Genomic DNA, 16750 nt, shown 5'->3' with positions numbered 1-16750 from the left:
TGAATGCCACCACAAGGACCTAGAAGATAATGAGTCAGAAGACTTCTACAGATTCTATTAAGCTTCTTTCCATTTTTATTTTTTTTATGTGTGTGGTGCCTCTTCGGTAGTGACCAACAATAGCTGGAACACGTGGCAACTCACAGCTCCTAAGATCTTTTTACCATTCAAAGTTCATTTGGAAGACCAAGAAATACCTGAAAACAGAAAGTAAAGTTGTCGTCCCCCACGACAGATGTGTAAACCTTTGCACTTCCTTAATGATGTACAAGAAAACAGAAAGCCTGTTAAAAAGACTTTGTATGTCTTGTCTTTCAAAAAGCCATGGAGCTGCAAAACACACTGCTGTCCTTCCTTGTGATGGTCCTAAGTTTCAGTGGGTGGTCTGCGCAGCACAGCAATAGATATCACAGTATCACAGTATCACCAAGGTTGGAAGAGACCTCACAGATCATCAAGTCCAACCCTTTACCACAGTGCCCAAGGCTAGATATGCCACACTACAGCATGGCACGGGATAAATCGAACACAGGGTTTCCTAATGACTGTCAACAGACGGTGTAAGTTAGTTTTGCACTACACTAGGGAAAACAACAACCCCCCCCCACAAGTATGCTTACAGACAGAGAGCTGTGTTGTCCCATGCCCTCCTTCTGCCTGAAGTTCCCTGGCAGTCACGACAACAATCTGCCCTCTGCAAAATTACATATTCATTCAAAAATGGCCAAAAAGTTCCTGACTCTGACACAACCCTTCAGTCACTTCTCATTTCCCCTTTGATGCTGTGGGCTCTTACCTGGAGCAGTTTTGTAAGACACAGTTCTGGTGGGCATGGGTGGTGCACTTTTCATAACAGGGCTTGGTGCCACCTGCAGACCTTGTCGCTGCCTCTTCAGCTCCTCTTCTCGTTCCTGGGCAGCTCTGATCTCTTCTTCTATCATTGACAGAGTCCGCTGCTTCCTTGACCGTAACTTGAAAGGGCCCACAGTTACTTCAGGCTCCTGAGTGGCAAGGATGGAGGCAGTGCTCCTCAGCTCAGCTGCCTCTGAATACTTGCTGAAATAGCTGACTTCGTGCCTGTTTTCCTCCACAAGGAATGGCTGGCTGGCTGAGTACACAGGTGATTGCTGTGAACTCTTCCCTTCCCTGAGTCCTGAGTCTTCTGCTTTTGAAGTCTTTGGTATAGTATCCTTTTTTTCCTGAACAGGTGAAGACACCTGGGGTGGTTCAAACATTGGGTTCTGCTGCTCCTTGGGGGCTGGAGCTGGCCTCACGGTGGCTGGCTGCTCTTTGAACAAAATCTCCTTCTCCACTGAGATTTCTTCCTCCTTGCAGTTTGTTTTATTCACCTGCTCAGCTATGGCTTGTTGGATGGCATCTTGAACCAAGAGGCCAGCATGGTACTCCAGCTGGTCATCAATCAGCACGGAGTCTGCCAAGGCAGAGGAAGGTGAGTCACAGCCTGGGTCACTGAATGACTTGGAGATGCCTTCTCCCCTGCACTCTACTGGAGTGTCAGCCTGCGGTGTCTGAGGCAGGGAGAAATCAGCCAGGGAGCTTTCCTGCAGGGCATTCATGGTTTCATTGGAGGCACCACTGTCGCTGATGTTATCCATGCTGAAGTCATTAGAAAGGGTCTCCAAGATGGTAGTATCCTGAGACCTGACAGACAAGTCATCCAGACCAGAGTCGAGCTCCTCTGGAGGAGAAGGAGTGCTGCCTGACTTTGGGAACTGGTCTAGCACATTCTGTCCCTCATCCTTCACCACTGTCAAGACTGCCCTCGCACTCATGAATTCTCCATCCTCTGCCCACAGTTTCGAGGCTTGTCCGGCTCTGGGACTATCACTGCATGGTAACTCTTTCACTGACTCGGCAGTGGTAGCCTGAGCATTTGTATCATCTTCTGAGGTACAGGAGACCTTCTGTGCCTTGACAACAGTGGCACTCTTACCATCAGGCTGTCCTGTCTGCCCATACACTGAAACAGGTCTTGTCACAGAGGACAGTGGCCTGTCCACCTGTGGAGAATTGAGGCTCTTGTAGAAGGGCTTGACGGAGAACATTTTGGGTGTTCCTGACCGCCTTGATGGGGCCTGACCCTGAGATGGACCTGAATGCTCCATCAGCTGGAATTGCTTCCTGGCAGCTGAGAAGTCAATTTGCTCTGTAACAATATCCTCTTTCTTGATACTAACTAGTTCTGTAGGTACAAAGGAGCAGCTGACCTGTTTAGGGGATGTTGGTGTTGTACCTTGCTGCTGCTGTCTCTCCTTGCGCTCCTTGTACTTCTTGTGGGATTCTAGATGCTCTTCATCCAGTTGATCCTCCAGAGTCTTCTCCTGGGGAGGATTCCACCACTTGGAGGCAATGTTGGGGTTTTTCTTGACAGCCTGGCTTTTAATGAGTTCCCTTCTTTCCTTTTCAAGTTCCATCATTTCCTCTGACGGCCTCACTTTGCGGACCCTGTATTTTTCTTTCTCTTCCTCATCTTCAAAGAGCTTTGAGGGCTTTTTGTCTTCATGGAAGGCTCGTAGTTCAAACTTAGCCTCTTTCTTAAGGGTTGTAAGAGTTGTTTCTCCATCTTTAGAGGATCTTCTAGAACTGTTTGAAGAAGCGGGACTTACTGGCACCTTCAGACTCTCCCCAGTGTCCTCCTTCAGTCCACCCAAGGAATGGCCATTTGATTTCGGGTTCTTGTCCGTTTTGCTAGCTTCACATGGTTCAACAACCAAAGGTGCTTGCTTGTTGGCTATGTTTTCTTCCCTTTCACTGGATACTGAATCATTATTGACATTAACAGATGCTCCTGAGCCATCCATAACGGAGGCTGCACTCTCAGGGGAGGATACCCCATTAAAAGTATTATCTGCAGCAGAATCACAACAATTTGCCTCCAGTACTTCATCTAGATATCTGATTTCTTTAGCAACTTCACTGTCCAGAGATTCATGCCTGTCCTTAAGTCCATTATGGCTGGCAGCAGGGGAAAAGAAGTGGGTTGGATTGTCTATGGGATGTGGTGAAGCCACTGTGGTGATGCTTTTATGTTCAGAAACTGGAACTTCAATTTCCATTTTCTCTTCCTTTGTAGCAAGCACAGTAGCTGGCTCCAAGAAATTGGCACAGTTTTGGTCTCTGTTTTTTCTCAACCTGATGTCATCCTCAGGGATTCTGGAAGATTTCTAAGATAAAAGAGAACACAACTATGATGAAGTCCTCAAAAGAAACTTTTTTTGCCTCTTTCCCCCCCCTGCCCTGCCCCCCACTGCCTTTCCAGTGTAAACACCATCTGGAAAGAGAATTCTAGCACTCCTTCAACCTGAGATTAAAGCAGCCCCTCAGAGTGTAGAAATGCAAAGCAAATCATTAACACACAAAAAAACCCCAAGGTTACCTAGCCATAAGCTGGACAAGACTTATGGTACAACAATGACAAACTTCAGTTTAAGTATCTCCCATCTGCTTACTCTCCTTACTTTGGCATTATTCATGTCTATGTCCTGGTTTGCTACTAAAAATAAGCTTTGGATTTCCAAGTTATTATGGACTTAGTAGTTTAGGTTCTTCAGAGGTTTGCACATGCAGGGCACATCTATCATCTTGCTATTTTAAAAATGCTTTCTGCACCTCAAAAAATTTCCCAATGCTTCTAGAGATAAAGTCTGAGTTAGGAAAAAAGATGTGGCAACAGCAGGGAATGTTAATTTCTCAGTGGATCAAGGCCTGGTTACCAAACACAGGGTAGCATTACACAGTGCTGGAAGTGCATGGGATCTTTCTCCAGCCCACACAGAAACCCACATGCAACTGGACCCGACAGACAGGAAGCATTTGCAAATCTCCTGGCACAAAGACCACCACAAGGAGCATGACAGGGATCAGAGTCATCCTCTGTCTCCTCCCTCCCTCTGCTCTGATCTGCAATGCAGATGTACAGGATTCATATTTGTTCCTGGTGTGCAAGTCTGTGCTCTTGAAAGAAACGTTATTTATGTTTAGGTAAAATCTTGACCAGATTTTAGTGGTCATGTGGCCGACTTAAAACCCTGTGAATAAAGTCTGAAGAAATTTCTGATTGGGACAGTAATGTGTTCATGAATGACTCCATAATTCTTTACTGCTGGAATGGGAAACAACAACAATAACAACCCAACCAACAAAGCCCAAACCCAAACCCCACCAAGAAAGATCAAAAGAAAAGAGGGAATTTTCAACATTGCTCTTGAAAAAGAACTTGTCAATTCTCACTAACTTTTCCTAACTCCTAAAGCAAGATGAAAAACATCTGTTCACTTTGACTAACATTTTAAACCACAAACTTGGTATCTAAGGTCTCGAGCTCTCTTTCTTCATGTGTTTCTAAATGGTACGGATCAATTCCTGTGAACTCAGTAGCCACCCAAAGGCACTGTTGTCTGCTACTCACCTCTGCCCTCACCCTGCATGCTGTTAATACACACTGCAGCAGAAAATGATCAGCCAGGACCACAATGTCACTTAGCAGTGATCTGAACAATCACATTGCCTCTGGGTTTATATAGGCAGCAAATGCATTTGACACACCTCATGGAATTATATTCATCCAGTCTGAAATGCTCTCCTTCTCAAAGCACTTTGAAAGACCTCTCTCTGATTTTGTAGTTGTCCACAGCAGAAGACAATGCTGGCTTCTGCCATCATATATATATATATATATATGTGTGTGTGTGTGTGTGTGTGTGTTTATTTTACTAATTGTGCTTAAACATTGGGAAAAGCCTTTAAAAACAACCAACAAAAAAGCTTTTGTCTATAGATTTTACTTGATATGCTTCACTGGTTTCACTTGCATTTTGTTTCTGCTGAACCTAAAAATTCCCCAATTAAAGTTTCTAGCAGTGCTTCACTAAGAGCGTATTACATTTAAATATCCAAATGTGGCCAGTTCCTTCTTCAGCCATACTAAAGACATATTCAAGAAATAAGATGTTCTGCAGACCAGTACAGAACAATCAGTATCAAAAGTCCTTACTTTTTTTGAGTGGACATAGCAGGAATTAAAGAATAAACTTCCCTTTAAATGAAAGGACAAAAACTGCTCTTTATTTGCATGCAGAGGGCCAGGTATCATGACAATGAGTACTCAGGTGACAGAATGAAGACTGCAGTACCTTTCTGATATCTCTTCTGCCTGACTTGCTGGTGCAAAATGAGGGATGTTACTACCTGGAGTGGTCTGCACGAATGGACACAAGCATCAGTGCAGGACTGCTGACTGCTCCCTTTCACACAAACTATGACTATGCCATCATGATTATGTTTGCCTCTAATCAGACAGAGCAAAGCCATTAAGACATTGATAGCCAACTACATGTCCTCAGTAGCCACAAGAATACATCTTCAGCAGATGCAGAAAGTCAGATAAGGAAAATGGGCAGCCCAGCCACTGAAACCAGAGCCAAAGGGCCCCCCAGACATGTGCTCCTAGTAACTTCACGGCATGGAGTTGGGAATATGTCGCTGACTAGAATATGTTCAATTATGTGTACTATCTTCATCAAGAATATAGACAGTAGGCTCGAGGGCACCCTCAGCAAGTTTACTGATAACACCAAGCTGAATGGTGCTGTCAATATGGACTGGATACCATCCAGAAAGACCTGAAGAAGCTGGAAAAGTCATAGAATCACAGAATGCTTTAGGTTGGAAGGGATCTCAAAGATCATCGAGTTTCAACCCCCCACCACAGGCAGGGACACCTCCCACTAGAACAGGCTGCTCAAGGCTTCATCTAACCTAGCCTTGAACACCTCCAGGGAGAGAGCATCCACAACCTCCCTGGGTAACCTGTTCCAGGATTTTGCTAACCTTACTTTAAAGAACTTCTTTCTAACAGCTAGTCTAAATCTCCTGTCTTCCATTTTAAACTTGTTATTCCTCATGCTGTCATCACAGGACTTTATGCTCCCCAGCCTTCTTGTAGGCCTCCTTCAGATACTGTAAGGCCACTACAAGGTCTCCTCAAAGCCTTCTCCAGGCTGAAGAACCCCATCTCTTGCAGCCTGTCCTCAAACAAGAAGTGCTCCAGCCCTGTGATTATCTTTGTGGCCCTCCTCCTTTGTGGGCTTGCTCCAACAGTTTCACATCCTTCTTCTGTTGCATCAGTCTAGTTGAACTTCATGAGGGTCAACAATTCTAATTGCAAGATCTTACACTTTGTTGGGACAGCCTTTATTATCAACACAGGCTGGTGAGGATGTAGAGTGTAGCCCTGTGGAAAAGGACTTGTGGGCAGTAGTGGATGAAAAGCTAGACACAAAGCAACAATGTGTACTTGCAGCCCAGAACATCAACCACATTCTGGGCTGCATCAAAAGTGTGGCCAGCAGACCAAAGGAAGTGATTCTGCCACTCTGCTTTGCTCTGTTGACACCTCACCTGGAGTACTGCATCCAGTTCTGGGGCCTCAACACAAGAAGGATATAGACCTGATGGAGAGGGTCCAGAGGAGGGCCACAAAAATGACCAGAGGGACAAAGACAGGCTGGGACAGTTGGTGTTGTTCACCCTGGAGAGAGAAGACCTTCTAGCAGCATTCCAGTACCTGAAGGGAGCCTACAAGAAAGCTGGGGAGGGACTGTTTCCAAGGACATGCAGCCACAGGACAAGAGGCAATGCTTTTGGAGAACGGTGAATTTAGATCGGACATTAGGAAGTTCTTCACTCTGAGGGTGGTAGAACACTGGAACAGGTTGCCCAGGGAGGTGGTAGAGGTTCCATCCCTGGAGACATTCAAAGGCTGTAAGCATCCTGATCTAGCTGGGGATGCCCCTGCTTACTGCAGGGAGGTAGGACTAGGTGACCTTCCAACCCAATGTATTGCCCCATTATTCTCTGAGTTGTCCACAGACCTCATTCACTAAAGCTTGTCTACTTCAATCACGCCTTTAAAGCACGAACCATTTCAGATTATATCATGTTTGGGTATCCAATTTAGGGAAAAGAACCACAGGCACAGTATTCTACCAGTTTCTTGATGAGTAAGAGCCCACCCTCTCATCATAGCTCACAATTAAGGCATATACACGTAAGTGTCTAATCAGGGCACGCATTTGCGACAGTATGTAATTCTGAAAGTGCATGTGTCTGTGCAATTAGCATGGCACATGTAATTATGTAGTAAGAGAGACAATTATGCAGTAAAACCTATGAGGAAACATTGCTACTTATGGGAGGGAGCTTTTCTTTGCCAGGGATTAGTAACCAAGCAAGAGGAAGGGCTCTCAGCAAGGCAGAGAAGCCAGGGTGGAATGCTAGAGGAGGGAAAAATATGACTAAAAATACCACCCATTTTTTCCCTCAACACATTCTGGCAGACTCTGAGGACAATTCTGCAAGGCCATGGCAATGACAGTATGCTCCAACACTCCTGTGGGGAGCAGAAGCCAATATATTGATTTGAAGAAGGCAACTGAGAAGGTCATGAGGATGAAAGCAGCTGACAGAAGAAAGCTTTTCAAAACAGTCCAGGCCACACAGCCTGTCCAGGATAATTGGCAGGGTCTGGGAAAATGGCACATGTTAGGATGGTGACAGCATGGTTGGGAGAAGGTCTGGAGGAGGAAGAAGAGGGTACTGGAATGCCCACATCTCCTCTGCCTCAGTTTGGCAGAAGGAGTGGAGCTTGCCAGGGGGCTGCTTTTGCTCCCCGGTGCTAAGCATGTGCCAACAGCTCTGTACTTGCCACCTGCAGGGAGAAGGCTTTTCAAAGCCCGCACCATTACAAAGGCCTGTAAATGGGAACAAGGCTGCATTCAGTTCCACTTCCAGTTCCAGCCATCAGTATAACCTTCACGGTGATTCCACTGCTCATTCAGACACAGATTTTCCAGAAGTTACTGCTGGCTTACACAGTCCCTGAATGTGCATTAATTTCTCTTCATTTAAAGATGCAACTGGGTAATTAGCATCATTTCTGCAATGCTGCTGCACTTCAGTAAACTGCAGATATTAGCAGCTTAGAGAATTATCAGCATATTTCCTCCTTGCTCAAATTCCTTGTCTACAAAAGTGTGTGTGTGTGTTCGGGCAATTGGCTCATTTAGAAGGATAAAAAAAGTGGGTGTGCTACTAGCAAGACCCAGAAAATATGCTGCCAGTGCCTCCCTTTGTTTGATGCAATGTAACATGCATAGGGCAAGAAGTGGGAGGCAATCTTTCTGAGCCACACTGACATTATTCTGAAGCCACAGGCGGTGAGGTTGGGGGAGGGTGGGAAGGGCTGCAGGGAGAGAGAGGCAAACATTCAGCTGTGAAAAATATTTTAAGGCTTAAAAGGTTTCAAACACTGTTTCCTCATGGCAGGCTTCTAGCAAGCACTCCAGCCAAGTTTCAGGATGGGTTTTGATGCTGTTGGTCTCATGGCATCATTAGCATTGTTGACTTTCCATTACTTTCAGGTTTCGTCTTCTTTTGGAGATATCCTGTACTGCACCTGCTTCTCATCTCACTGCCTGATGTCTGAACCAGTTACTCTTCTGTTCTTGGACTTAAGTCCTGGCCCCTACATGCCTTCAGACATTTTAGTACAATACTGCAACTTAAAATCACATTTGCCTATGGTTGATTGGCTAATCGACGTATCTTTGATAATGTCAGGCATCTTCTCTTGACTTACTGTCTTGGCCTGCCTCTTCGATGTCTCTTTGCAATAAAAAAGGAATCAAATGATGGGTTGACTGGCAAACCTTCAAGACAGCAGCTGCTTTCGTTTGGCTCATCCATTTGAAGAATGAAATCACCATCTGCATTGCACATGAAGCTAGCCCCAAGCACTGCAAATGCACAGAAGCCACCTGCACCTCTGTGCTTCCAGAGGAACACCTGTCCAGTGATAATACCCCTAGCTAACACAAGTATTGCTCCATGCTTGCTAGCAACAGCAAGTATTTATTTAGAGAAGTCATCTTCTGCAGAAGAATGGAATGAGGCAGAAGTGTTGCATTTGATTAATGAGCAAGAAAAGCAAAAGCAGAGTTGTAAAGGGTGCTCTCACCCATCCCTCACAGCTCTTGTTCACTTCCACAGAACAGGTGTTCAGAAAAGCATCACCATCCCACAAGAGAGTAACAGGTGGATGTGATCCAAACCAGCAATATACTCTCTCCATCACAGCCAGGCCAATCACATCAGCAACAAATGTTTCTCTGGCTACCTTTCAAGATGAGAATCAGAAGGTCAATTACCTCAAGGAGGATGCGTATAGCTATGGTGGATCCTCCTGCATCCCTCCAGGGAATCCTGCATGCTTAATTACCCCTCTGAAATGCCTGTACACTAACACATGCAACATAGGAAATAAACAGGAAGAAACAGAGATCTGGGTCATGGGGACATGACTTCATTGCAATTACAGAGACATGGTGGGATGGCTTGCACGACTGGAATGCTGTCATGGGCAGCTACATACCTTTTAGGAAAAGCAGATCAACAATGTGAGCTGGTGGAGCTGCTCTTTATGTGACAGAACAACTGGAATGTATCCAGCTCAGCCTGGGCAGGAATGAAAAATCAGTCGTAAGGTTATGGGTAAGATTTAAGTGGCAGGCTAAGATGGGTGACACTGTTGTGAACGTTCACCACAGGCCACAACATCAGGAAGAAGTGGCCTGATGAGGCCTTCTGCAAGTAGCAGAAAGCTGTCTTCTACAGACAGCCTCACAATCACATGCCCTGGGAATTCTTAGAGGAAACTTCAGCCACCCTGGTATTTGCTGAAAGACAATGCAGCAAGGTACAAACAGCCCAGGAGATTCCTGCAGTGCACTGGTGATAGCTTCTTGACACAGGTAGTGGTGGTGCCAACAGGGAGAGGTGTGGTGCTGGACCGTGTGCTGGAGCTTCACATCTGACTGCAGGGTCAAAACTGGGGGCAGACCTGGCTGCAGTGACCATGATATGGTGGAGTTCAGGATCCTGTGTGGAAGAAGTGGGGCAATAAGAAAGATTAGAACCTTGGAGTTCAGCAGGGCTAACTTTTGCCTCTTCAGAGACCAACTTGGAGGAATCCAAGATCTCTCCAAGATAGTGGAAGCCATGAAAGCTGCTTTATGTTTAAACAGCGCTTCCTTCAAACTCAAGAGCAGTGCACCCCTGGGATCAAGAAATCAAGTACAGGAGGTAGAAGGCCTGCATGGAAGTTGTGCCGGGGTAGGTATAGGCTGGATGTTAGGAAGAAGGTCTTCACAGAGAGAGTGATTTCCCATTGGAATGGGCTGCCCAGGGAGGTGGTGGAGGCACCGTCCCTGGGGGTCTTCAAGAAAAGACTGGATGAGGCACTTAGTGCCATGGTCTAGTTGACTGGATAGGGCTGGGTGCTAGGTTGGACTGGATGATCTTGGAGGTCTCTTCCAACCTGGTTGATTCTATGAAACACTCAAATGGAAAAGGGAAGTTTACAAGATGTGGAAAAAAGGGTGGGCCCACATGAGATGAATACATGAATATCGTCAGAGTATGCTGGGACGCAATAAGTAAGGCTCTCTTGGAATTAAACTGACAAGGGATGTCGAAGACAACAAGAAAGTCTTTCTTAAATGCATCAGAAGCAAAAGGAAGTCTAGGAAAAATGTGGAAATAATATGGGAGAGCTGCTGCAAGAGGTGGATGCTCTGGTGACAGAGGATATGGAGAAGGCAGAATTACTGAATACCACCTTTGCTTTAGTCTTTACTCCTAAGGCTGGCCCAAAGGAACACCAGATACTGAAGGTTAAAACAGAAAATCTGGAGAAAAGAAGACTTTCCCTTGGTTAGGAAAGACTGAGTTAGAGATCAGTTAGGTGAGCTGGACACCCACAAATCCATGGGCTCCAACGAGATGCACACAGAAGTGCTGAGAAAGCAGGCAGATGTTGCTTCTAAGCCACTCTCCATCATCTCTGAAAAATCATGTAGAACAGGGGCGGTGTCTGAGGACTGCAGGAAAGCCAGTGCCACTCCAGTCTTCAAAAAGGGCAAGGAGGAGGACACAGGAAGCTGTCAGCCCATGGCTTGGATAGCAACACTCTGTGCTGGGTTAGGAACTGGCTGGAGGGACGAGCTCAGAGAGTGGTGGTGAATGGTGCCACATCCAGCTGGCAGCTGTCACTAGTGGTGTCCCTCAGGGATCTGTGCTGGGCCCCATCCTCTTTAACATCTTCATAGATGATCTGGATGAGGGCACGGAGTCAGTCATCAGCAAGTTTGCAGATGACACCAAGCTGGGGGCAGATGTGGCTGAGTTGGAGGGCAGAAGGGCTCTGCAGCGGGACCTTGACCGCCTGGACAGATGGGCAGAGTCCAATGGGATGGGGTTCAATAGCTCCAAGTGCAGGGTGCTGCACTTCGGCCACAACAACCCCATGCAGAGATACAGGCTGGGGTCGGAGTGGCTGGAGAGCAGCCAGACAGAGAGGGATCTGGGGGTACTGACTGATACCCACCTGAACATGAGCCAGCAGTGTGCCCAGGTGGCCAAGAGAGCCAGTGGCATCCTGGCCTGCATCAGGAATGGTGTGGGCAGCAGGAGCAGGGAGGTCATTCTGCCCCTGTACTCTGCACTGGTTAGACCACACCTTGAGTCCGGTGTTCAGTTCTGGGCCCCCCAGTTTAGGAGGGACATTGAGATGCTTGAGCGTGTCCAGAGAAGGGCAACGAGGCTGGTGAGAGGCCTTGAGCACAGCCCTACGAAGAGAGGCTGAGGGAGTTGGGATTGTTTAGCCTGGAGAAGAGGAGGCTCAGGGGAGACCTTATTGCTGTCTACAACTACCTGAGGGGTGGTTGTGGCCAGGAGGAGGTTGCTCTCTTCTCTCAGGTGGCCAGCACCAGAACGAGAGGACACAGCCTCAGGCTATGCCAGGGGAAATTTAGGCTTGAGGTGAGGAGAAAGTTCTTCACTGAGAGAGTCATTGGACATTGGAATGGGCTGCCCGGGGAGGTGGTGGAGTCGCCGTCCCTGGGGCACTTCAAGGCAAGGTTGGACGTGGCATTTGGTGCCATGGTGTAGCCTTGAGCTCTGTGGTAAAGGGTTGGACTTGATGATCTGTGAGGTCTCTTCCAACCTTGGTGATACTGTGATACCTTCATCCCTGCAAAGGTGACAGAACAGCTCCTTCTCAATGTCATGTCTAAGCATGTGGAAGAAAATAAGGTTACCAGGATTGGTCAGCATGGTTTCACCAAGGGGAAATCAGGCTTCATCAGTCTTATCGCTCTCTGTGATGATGTGACTAGCTGGGTAGTCACAAAAGGCACATCACAGGGAGAGCAGTGATGCTGTCTACCTGAATGTTGGCAAGGTATTTGACACTGCCTCCCATAACATCCCCATAGGGAAGGTCAGAAGCTGTGGGTTAGATGAGTGGACAGTGAGATGGATTGAGAACTGGCTAAGTAACAGAGGTCAGAGGCTTATGATCAGTGGCACAGAGTCTAGCTGGGAGGCCTGATGTTCCCCATCGTTTGGGAGCTACTGACATTCACGTGGGGTGAGTACTAAATCCATTTTTGTTTAACACATTCAGCTATGCCCTAGGTGAAGGGACAGAGTGTGCCCTCAGCAAATTTGCTGATGATACAAAACTGGAAGGAGTGGCTAACATACCAAAAAGCTGTGCTGCCATTCAGCAAGAAATGAACATGCTGGGCAGAGAAAGACCTCATGAAGTTCAACAGTGGCAAGAATATCATCCTGCACCTGGGGTTTCAGGAAACACGTGTTTTCATGAAAAAAAAAAAGCCCAAATCAAACCCCACAAACCAAACCAACCAACAACAACAACAAAAAGCAGAGCCAAAACCCTCAAAAACCAAACCCAATGCAAATCAAACAAAAAAAAAAAAAAAAAACCAAATGAACCAACCAACCAACAAACCCAGAACAAAAAAGCCTCCCAAGTGTTGCCTTCTTGCTCCTGTGTGAAAAGGTTCCATTTTTCAAGATGGCATTTTTTAATATTGACTCCTGAAGGTTCCACAGGTACCTTTGAAGGTGTTATCCAAAAAAACATACATTTTTTTACTTAATGAAAAGAGACAGAATGCAAGGGGGAAAAAAATAATAACCCCCCCAAATCCAGGCTGAGCAGTTTTGTGGAATTTAAGATGTCAGGCACGTGCTCTCAGTACCTTGAATAGCTCATAACCCTATATACACACAAAAGGCAAAAACAGTGCAGTACACAGTGCCTTCAGTGCACAGATGGAAGCCATTTCCGATGACAGAAATGTGTCAGTACTGAGTGTCACAACTGACATTCACTGTATGCATCTCTCTATGGTCTACAGTGACTTGTCTGAGGTAGCCAAACAGTACAATGCACACATTCTCTTGATGAAAAGATGGTTTATCTCTTTCTAAGCACTTAAGAAATGACAAAAGTACAGTATTAAAATCAATATAACCCCATATAAGCTCCCCCTAAGAAGCAGTGGGAGGTTCTCCTGGAATAAAGACAGTAATAAGGGACAGGAGGATACATTCACTGCCCAAACAGATGACTGCTTGGGAGAGCCTGTTGTGTGACATTTTATGAGTGGTTTTCTGTATGCCCTTTTTTTGGTCTGTTTTAGAGGAGTTGTGATTGCATTTGCTCAGAAAGTACGTGAAAGCCTTTGCAGTATTCTTCAGCTTCCCGATGCAACACGCAACAGCGCTCTAATCAAATCAAAGTCCAATCTCCTTTTGTTGCTATAATAAATTAAGGATGGAGAAAAATGGCTCCAAAACTATATGTAATGATGAACATACATTGTATGGTAGGATGTGTTAATGATGAGCACCTAATGAAGGACACTGTTATTTTCCCAAAGCTGTCTTTATTGCTCTAGTATTTCCTGTGCCCTCAAGGACAAACCATTAAGCTTTCCCTCAGCAATCAAGAATCCACCTTTAGAATAACCCTTTCTACTTCCAAGACCTGTAAATCTAACTCCAAGATGTGTCTACTGAAAGCAGTTTTCTACAGTTACGTAGATATGCATTCTTTATGCCAGTTATTTTCTCTTATGCCCTAAAAATAAGGATCTGGTCTCTCTGTGAAGAATTTGTAGCCTTAATGACTGGATTCCAACTGTTGCTACAGGGGAAATAAAACCAGGTACCTTCCTTCTTTAATTCTTGTGCAGCCTCTGTGGGAAAAAAACAAAATCCAAACCAAAACCAAAGCTGAAACAACCCAAAACAAAGACCACCACAAAAGGCTGACTACTTTCTATGAGATAGTTTAACTCCTGCAACGAACTGCTATTGCACAAAGCACCTACAGGAATGAAGTGCTTTACACAGAAATTAGTATTTAGGGACAAAAGGCTCCTAACTTACAAATTAAAAGTAATTATCACTTCTGGTAGAGGAAAAAAAACCCAAAACAACACATCACAGAGGTTACTAGAAAACAACGGTTACATAGCTGGCGCTAGGGAAAGTAGTATATATCCAAGTGATGTACACTACAGTGTGTGGGGCTGGGCAAGCTCTGTTCAGATCTGCAGTAACCAAGAAATCCAAAATTATAGGAAGCAGTGATTAAACTTCATTCAGAAACTGCAGCATCATTTATTACTGTCACCTCCCCATCCCCCATTATGTATCAGCATTCAGGTAAAAGGTCGTCTTGAACAGCTTTAGAATAGAATTTTACACGTGGTATGATCTGTGAACTCCTACTACCCCAATTGGTGATAATATGATTTCAGGTACACAACCTGCACTCAAAAGACCATTCTCTTGTTCTCTGCACTGTTGGCTTCTTGCAATGTAGGTCAGCCTGAAAGTGCAACTGAATTAGAGCAGTAAATGCATGCATAAGAAGGCATTTCATCCAGAAAAATGTGTTCCTTCTCATCACTCTCATCAGTTCAATGCTCCTTTCATTTCCAAATTGATTGCTTCACACAGTTCCCTAGGACAGAATGACCAGGACAGTACACCCCATGTGAGGGCATGGGAAATAAACCAATGCTGCAGAGAGGCAGCACTAGATTTAAGGTCAGTACAAATATTATTAACATATTAATCAACCACAGCTCCACAGATGGTTAGTACTCTTTACCTTCATATACATATTTTCCTAAGGCTTACTTTTTCGTGGCTTGCCTCTAAAATCTATCTTTGCTGGAACAAGAATTAAATGCTTCCAACAGCTGGGATATTTGTTTTACAGAGAATGTGGTGCCAAGTCACTTAAAATGGTAAATATGATCTCCTGAAGCAGTCTCCAGTGCTGCCCAAGGAAGTGCCACAGTTCGCAGGAGGAAATGAAGAGCACCACACCAAATTCACAGGAGGAACATTACATAATTAGGAATTCAGTCACTACCTGACGGGGAATACAAAATCCTTATGGAACAGAAGGAGAATTTCTTCTTCATAGCTGAAGGTCACAGACGAGCTCCTGTACCATGAACCATTGCATTTGCAGAGTTCACTTCTGTAGGCTCCCTGCACCCTGTGCTGGTGCGTCTGAGCCGAGAGCTCACAGCTCTGTCAGTAGCAATCTCTCACATTTAGCCTTTGATGGTTTGATGTTAAGCGAAAATGGAGAAATCCCAACAGAACCACAGAAAAATGCTCAGCATGGCAGAGTGTCCAGTACAGACACTGAGTTGAGCAGAACACAGCTTCTGAACGTATGCACAAAAAACTACAGCCTCAGAAAATGCTGCAGTTGAAATCTGCTCAACACATGTCAAGGATGGAACAATTGCTCTGGTAAAGCATGATGTAATCCCAGTGGGGAGGGGAAAGGATGCTAAACTAAGCCTTGCTTTTAATACTCTCTAACCCATCTAGATAATGTCAGCACAAGGAAAGGGTGACCTTTACGGTCACTTGCATGAAAAAAAAAAACAATGAGACAAGGGGATTTCCAAAATTCCTTAGTCTTTTCAGTCGGGCATGGGGAGGGGGTTCCTGTTCCATCCAAAGAATGGAGCTACAAGCCTCCTCCGTAAATTAAAGATATAGAGAAAAATACTGGCATATTAATCATTTTGGTCCAAGAGAAAGGGACCTTCTGATAAAAGAATTTGGGCTAAGCAAGGGCAACAGTAAGGCAGCAAATGAAGACAAAAGGCCACACAGTTCACTTGTTCTCTGAACAGATCTTAGGGCTGCTGGGAAAACTGATTAGAGGAAGAGAGGTAAACCTGCCAGGAGCACACAAGTAAGCTTTACAAGATGTCTTAGTATTAAATTAAACTCCTCTGATGATACATATTCTTTCACTTGCTGATAGAGGTCTGTAAATCTTACATAAATGGCCTAAAAGGCATTTTTCTGAAGAAAGATACAGGATCTCTCTAAGATGGAGCTCTTTCATCACTTACTTTCAACGGCAGTATGGCAGGAACTGAACACTTGAAGCGAGCACCAACAAACCTCTGCAAAAATAAAAAGCCTAGAATAGATTGGTTTTTGCTTTCTTTCACTTCTCCGCTTCACAAACATCAGCTGCTGGAGATCATACTGCACTTAACTACTTCTTAAAGCCTAATTAATACTTGCTGCACTTCTAATGGGCACGGCTGTTGAATGTCTACTGGAGTTTGACAGGAGTGAGCGGTATGGCAGAGAGGGCTAAAGGAACATTCTGTGCTCAGAAATGTGAAAAACTAAAAGGCTAAACACCTGTTCCTCTTTGAAAACTGAAGAAGGTTAAGAATTCTTGTTGATGCTTTGCCTCCATCATTAAGACTTGTTGCCTCTGCTCTCATACATTACATTTAGA

At 45.2% G+C, this 16750-nt stretch overlaps 1 protein-coding gene across 3 annotated transcripts in view; it reads right to left on the bottom strand.

Moving 5' to 3' along the window:
* PALM2AKAP2 (PALM2 and AKAP2 fusion) overlaps nucleotides 1-16750 on the bottom strand; it is a 340888-nt gene that overhangs the window by 21696 nt on the left and 302442 nt on the right. For all 3 annotated transcript variants that reach the window (XM_064176851.1, XM_064176850.1, XM_064176849.1), the window contains one exon: nucleotides 797-3185. In XM_064176851.1, the coding sequence (XP_064032921.1) occupies nucleotides 797-3185 (2389 nt within the window). The remainder of the gene's footprint in view (nucleotides 1-796; nucleotides 3186-16750) is intronic.

This window comes from Pogoniulus pusillus, chromosome Z (genome assembly GCF_015220805.1).
Source record: "Pogoniulus pusillus isolate bPogPus1 chromosome Z, bPogPus1.pri, whole genome shotgun sequence".
Lineage (NCBI taxonomy): Eukaryota > Metazoa > Chordata > Aves > Piciformes > Lybiidae > Pogoniulus > Pogoniulus pusillus.
The sequence above is the reverse complement of the archived record's forward strand: the minus strand, read 5'-3'. Positions and strand labels throughout refer to the sequence as shown.